This window comes from Hyla sarda, chromosome 1, assembly GCF_029499605.1.
Source record: "Hyla sarda isolate aHylSar1 chromosome 1, aHylSar1.hap1, whole genome shotgun sequence".
Classification (NCBI taxonomy): Eukaryota; Metazoa; Chordata; class Amphibia; order Anura; family Hylidae; genus Hyla; species Hyla sarda.
The window spans coordinates 303,075,990-303,082,709 of record NC_079189.1 but is presented as its reverse complement, the minus strand read 5'-3'; the positions used below and the strand labels follow the sequence as shown (position 1 = coordinate 303,082,709).

The 6,720-nt window shown below is 36.5% G+C and overlaps 1 protein-coding gene across 1 annotated transcript in view; it reads right to left on the bottom strand.

Moving 5' to 3' along the window:
- Window positions 1-1,279: 1,279 nt before the first annotated feature.
- The window catches only part of CPAMD8 (C3 and PZP like alpha-2-macroglobulin domain containing 8), a 115,166-nt gene continuing 109,725 nt past the window's right edge, over window positions 1,280-6,720 (bottom strand). Inside the window, exon 46 of the mRNA XM_056562863.1 lies at window positions 1,280-6,483. Within this exon, the coding sequence (XP_056418838.1) occupies window positions 6,308-6,483 (176 nt within the window). The 3' untranslated portion in view covers window positions 1,280-6,307. The remainder of the gene's footprint in view (window positions 6,484-6,720) is intronic.

Here is a 6,720-nt window from a genome sequence, read left to right as displayed (position 1 = left end):
TGCAAGAGGTCTCAGGTCAAAAGACATGATATGCAAAATAATATCATGACCTGAATGTTTCGTTTAACTATTTTAATGTATACAATTTTGATCCATATGTTCAACTTTTTTTTTGGGCAGTTTAATGCATTACCTGTACTGTACTACTGATAGTAGCGATGTTCTTCTACCATTAATAATTGCAAGCCGCATACTGATTTTTTCTTATTAGATACATATATATATATATATATATATATATATACATACATAAATATCTGTGTCAGACATATCAATGACCTCATAACCATTATTTTCTGCAGTAGGTATATGGTCTGGCTATAATAAGACCCAAAGTTCCTTCTTGTTTCTTTCATCAAGAAGACAAAGTAAACCTGTGGTCACTGAAAAAAACAAACGAACAGTTTAGTGGCATGCAAAGAGAGGTGAGGGGGGTTGATCACTTATCTGTTTATATTATGCAGAATATACACTCCGGCCATTAAGTATGCACGCCCTTTGTCCTAGTACAGTGCGCACACACTGCACACATATAATGTCGCTAGAAGGGCTAATAAGCAATATATCTCCAGAGTAGGGTGTTTTTTTTTATTTTTTATTAAGAGTACATAGGTCCTCTTTAAACTGGCCATAAATAATAAATTGTCAGCCAAACCTGCTGATTTTGACAGGACCAGCTGACCATCTAATAGTGGCCTCTCAACTCCTTCCTGACAGGTGATGTCAGGATAGGCAAAGATGAGGCAGTTGCATTTAAACATGTCTGATATTTTTGCTTGCAGGAGAGATAAGCCACTTCCAGATATGTCCGCAATGACTTAATTCCCTCTTCCTATTAAAAACACATGCATGCTTGGCCATGGTGACCTATGAATATCTATTTCCCAGTGACAAAATGAAATAGCCTTACCAGCGTCCACGGTGTACACAAAGCCTTGTGTGTATGACCACCACTAACATCAAATTTCACCAATGGTTTGCAGATAAACATAGATAGACAGGCTAAGTTTTTTTTCACAATGTCTATTAAAGATAAATTTGATTCCCCAAAGTGTCAATCCAACCTTTACCTCTAATTGGCCCATAGTATGTGATATACATTTTTTACAGTATGCCTTTGTATGGAATAGATGTGTTTAACCTATGTTCTAGGGGTTTTAACCAACGCCTACAGAATTGTGTTAATACAATGTGAAAAGATCCTTACTATTTGTTTTTAATGTGGACACACTTTCATGAGCCTGTTGTGGATTACAAGATGGCAAAGAAAAGCATGGCACAGAGTTTGTAAACAATTTATTTCAGAAAAGATGCGAGTGTGGGGACAGTAAGTAAAGCTGCATTGATCAAATACAAAATCAAATTCATATGCGGTAATATACAGATCTACCATAAACAAACAGCAAAAGCTTAAAACACATCAGAGAGCAGCACATTCACTAGCACTTCGTATCAGACTGTCCATTTGTAGATCACTAGTAACACTTAATAAAGTTGCTGCTGGATACTAGCAAATGAGTAAAATATATTTCAGTGTATACAGATAAAAAAAAAAGGTTAATGCCTTTATTTCTTGCCCAGTCCCCAGGCCCAAAAATTCCACAAATCTTAAACAAATACAACCACTTTGGCAAGAAAGGTAAAAAATAACAGCTTTTGTTTTACATTTAAATTTATATACATGTATTAAGAAAGACAGTAGAATTTTATATAATTTAACATACTATTTTATACATTAAGTTATCTGTTGGGATTAAGATAGCATAATAAAATTAGCAATCATTCATTTCCCAAAAAGTCTCCCTTCAAATGCCTAGACTGGCATTGGATCTTCAAGCAATAAACTCCCAAGTGTGTATTTAAGGCTCTGTTTCCATTTGCACTATAGTGTCCATTTTAACGGGAACAGAATGCACTGCTGTATTGACTTACAATGGAGTCTGTTGGGTTCCACTGTGGGGTTTGTCATTTTGAAAGGAAAAATAGTCCTGCATGAAGTGCTTTTCTTCCCATTAAATCTGTTGGAACTGCCAATGGAGGCTACAAATGGAAGTATGAACAGAGTCTAAGACTTATGTAATCTAAGCTGGTGTTTGTAGGTGTAGGGCAGTATATAAAGATAGTTTCTGAAAGAAAGCACATCATCCCATCCATACTATATTATTTTACATGAATCACAGAAGGTGGTATCTTGTAAAGCAAAGTCTTTTAAAAAGAACTACCACTTGAACTCTTAAGGGGTGTGTGTACTTTTGCAACCGCTTTGTTCATTGTTTTAAAGGGGCTATCTTTTTGTGAACAGGGTATTTCCTGTTGGAGTTTGGTCTCTTAAACTACACATCCCATAGTTCCATGCTTGTTAGTGTGAAGTTACATTCCTCCCTCCCACACCTCAGCCAACCCACCCATTGCAGCACAAATAAACTCAAAAGACCAGTGTTTTCTAGTCAGGGTGCCTACAGCTGTTGCAAAATTATCTCTCTCCCACCCAGTGGTCGCTCCACCCATTGAAGCAGGACTTTGCACAACTGACTAGTGAGATCATGTCTCGAAGCACTGTAGCCTGGGAAATCCTGAGACCTGAGTAATTTTGTATGCTGTTACAAATAAATATTGGGGCGAAAATCACATAAGAATTGCGAGATCACCATCACACACAGATACAGACACTATATTATGAACTACACTAACTTTACAGCCCCTGTAACTTAGTCAAATAAAAAAAATCCTGGAATACCTCTAAGGAATCTAAAATAATAAAACAATAAGCAACTTTGCAAATTGCCTTCATTATAAAATAATTAATGGAACAGTTTTGTAAATAGTCTTAATTAAAATATGTGTATCAATTTTCCTCTGCCGTCCTGCCCCTCATGTGTGTTCTTACATAGCAATTACATGTTCCTTCCGTTCTGTCTGAGATCTGCATCTTGCTAATCCACAGACAGCAGGAAATGATTATATAGGTAACCATAGAGACACATATGTTTGTATAGATCCTCACAAAACATACCGTATGTATATTGTATATTTTCCTTTTTTTTCATAACAGAGCTGAAAAAATTTGAGCAATTGATGATAAATATGTTTCTACTAAATCAAAAAAAGCTGTCAAACATTTAATAACGAAAGCATATTAATGGCAATAAAAATAAAATAAATCTTTAAACTAAAAGCAAAACTCCGATGTTGGTCTGGTGGCAGGATACATGTTTATATATTTAAGTAACTTTGTGGCCAGAGGCTTGCCATTGTACAAATTTGCCGGAAATCCCATGCAAGTAAATGGGACTTTCAGCAAACATTTAGCTTGGTCACTTTAGTAAGTCTTGGCTTATAAAGTTGCCAGGAAATTTAAACACATATCCTCCCACTGGACCCACATTGCAGTTGAGCTTTAAATACGCATTTTCATTTCTATAAACATTGCACAAACTAATAGAACAACCAACTGATATTTAAGTATAATTAACTGTAATATATATTTTCAGCGAAAAATGCTTCTTTCTCCTCCTATCAGATCTGCCCCCCCTCAAACATTCACTCTGAAAAACAGTTCACTTCTATCTTGGCTTTAAAAGAGGGACTAGCATATATCACTGAGGGATTATGTTACATGTTGCCTATAGTCCATATAGATAGGAGGGGCAAAGAGTTGGAACAGAGGAGGAGGGGGGGGGGTGATTGATGAGAGCAAGAAGCCAACAGATACTTCAAAGACAAAGCACTAGCAGGTCTGGGCACTGCTAATAATTTGTTTGAGATACATGCTTGCTCAAATGGCTTCTCTACAGGGTGGATCGTGTTAAGCGGTATGAGGTGCATGTCACTTTGATAAACATCCAACATATGAGGTATAAAAAAATCATGGCACTTACTATAAACTCTGTAAATCAAAACATATCTTTTTTTTCGGATTGAAGGCAGAGCAGTATAACAGACCGGCAGGCGCATCAGCTGCCCCTCGCTGGTCTGTTATACTGCCGGGGTGTCAATCCGGAATAAAAGATTTGTTCTGATTTATAGTATCTAAGGTGAGTGCCATTTTTTATTTATACCAGTGCTCCACCCAGTGGCCCAGGGACAACTGAAAATTAGAGATGGAGCCTTCAGAGAGGAAAACTGGTTGAAATCTCATATATAAGTTACATAATGGCCAGAAACAGTGTTGGTCCTCATGTGCACAAAAAGGACAGATTTTCCTGAGAAGTTACATGAAATGACAGCTATGCTTCAAAGAAGATATCCAGTGGACAAAAATGTATCCCCTACCTGCGATTTCCTATACGGGGCCCGAGATCTGCTTCACTAAAGAGCGCCTCATACTCGAAAACACTCGTCGAAATGCGACCCCTCCCTTTACCTCTATGGGAGGTGGAGACACAGCGTTCTCTGCCTCTCCCATAGAGATGAATGGAGGGGGCGTGTTTCAACCAGCTGACTGCTGGGTGGGAAACATCATCAGAAGAGCAGAGCCGAGCTGGGGCCCTGTACGGGAGATCGTGGGTAGGGGATATGTTTTTGTCCACTGGATATCTTCTTTAAAGATTTTTTTCACTGACCAATGTCAACAATGCTTAATTAAAGGATATTAGAAAAGATCCTCTTTTTCTAAAGACAACACCACATCTGTTAATTGGTTCTCCCTGGTATTTAAACTTACATCCATTTACGTACTGTACATGGGGGTAAGTTGCAGTACAAGACACAGCCTGTACACAAATGTGGCATAGTTTGAGGAAAATAGCAGTCCTTTTAGTTACTTAATTGCTGTTACACAATGAGCCATAAAATGTTTAAGGGGTGTGATAGATTTAACTGGTAGTATATGTTCTTTTTAGTGCTGGTATCTTACTGTATTTGTTTGAATAACACTAGAAAACATGTGACTGTCCTATATTTCAACCTTTCTTTTAGATTATGTGATGGATACGTTTCTTTTTTCATTCCAGCAAGTTTGCTTCAGCTTCATAATTCATAAGACTGATTAGGTTATAGTCAACAAATTCGTCTTGCTTGCTGCATGAGCTTGGAGGACTCTTATTATGTACTTTATAAATACTTGTTTGCTACACATCATTGAGTGAAAAAAATATCATTTTATCAGCCTACAATCCACTATTTATGTTGGGTAACTGATGTTTTAAAACTATTTCAAGAGAGAAAGTGGCCTTCTTGTCACTTTCAGAATCTACATTTTCCAGTGCAGTGCAGTTCAGCAAATAAATTAGACAGCCAAATGCGGTCAGCTATGTTTCTTTAAGAAAATTTTGATACCTAAGATCCAGTGTATGACAAAATACTCTTAGGCTTAAATTACACTTTGTATTGTAATGCAGTTTTTGCACTTTTTTTTATCCCAATACTGGGAATGGATCCAAATAACATAAGGTAAAAAAAAATCCTTTAAGGCTAAGATAACTAATTAAATAAAAAATTTGAACTCTCTTATAGTGGACAGAGACCTTGATGTCCTCACCAATGTCAGATCTGTAGTAATGGATCAAAATAAACTGCACAGGGTTTTCATATACATAAACAACAAACAGTAAAACAAATATACAAATGAACAAATCCTCTGACAGGACGACAGTACAGGTTTGGTTAAATGATGATGAAGCTGGGACCTAAAGATAGGATTACATGTGTCTTGTCACTATGGGTGACATCATTTCTTCTGGCAAATCATGTGGGCAGCTGTTCTGACACGGAAGCTCTGATGTATTTGCTGGAACAACTTAAGCAGGAAGCTTAGAAAGGAAGATTATTTGAAGGGACAATATGATGGAGTGAAGTCAGCAGAGGACTGCTTTTAACTCAAGAAATTAAAGGAGGCTTCTTGGTTGTTGGTAAAAGAGAATTTATGCCGTTGCACCTTCAAAATGTTCTTCTTTTGTTATATCTTAACTATTGGTGAAGTTTATTCTTCCAAAAAAGTATAGATAACATAATAAAGAAAATAAAAGGATATCAAGCTGATTAAGGGAAAATGATAAAATAACAAACATGTTTCATAACCAGCAAGATAAGGTTTTTGTTGTATGCCCCAGATATGATTTTTACAAATGGAAACAGTCCTTGTCCATCAATTTTTATTTTCTTGGGCATTTAATGTTCTGAATATATTAAAGAAAAAAAAAAAGGGAGGTGACAGAAAGACCAAAAATAGTTGTAGAAAATTAAGTAGCACACTGTTTAGATTCTACTTCTAAGAATATGATACTTTTTGTAAGTGTTCTGCAGTAGATATTTAAATGAAGATCTATTGTTTGTATAATGAGACTATTTGATTGTTACAGATGTGCCATTACCATTCTGTGATCGACGATGTGTTCACTTTGCCTGTGTCCTCGGCCAAAATAGAAACTGTTGTAAGCTCCACAGCAGGGTCAATGCCATCATCACTGTCAACAGCATATGGTTCGGTATCGTACTCGTATGAATAATAAGAGTCCTCTGGTAACTGAATAGGCATCTCTTCCTCTGTGTAAATAAAAGCTATAGTAAGGTATTTTTTTGAAACCCTTTACTAGTTCTTATAAGCAAGATAACTACTGAGTTGCAGGTAGGTTAGGTTTTGTTTGCATTCTCTCTGTGGTGTGCTTTCTGCATATACAATGTGTATGGCTATAAAATTAATGACAGTCAAGATTAGAAGTATGTAACTATAAAGGCATACAGTTTCATATGTCTGTAACATACTGTGCAAGCATTTTAAAC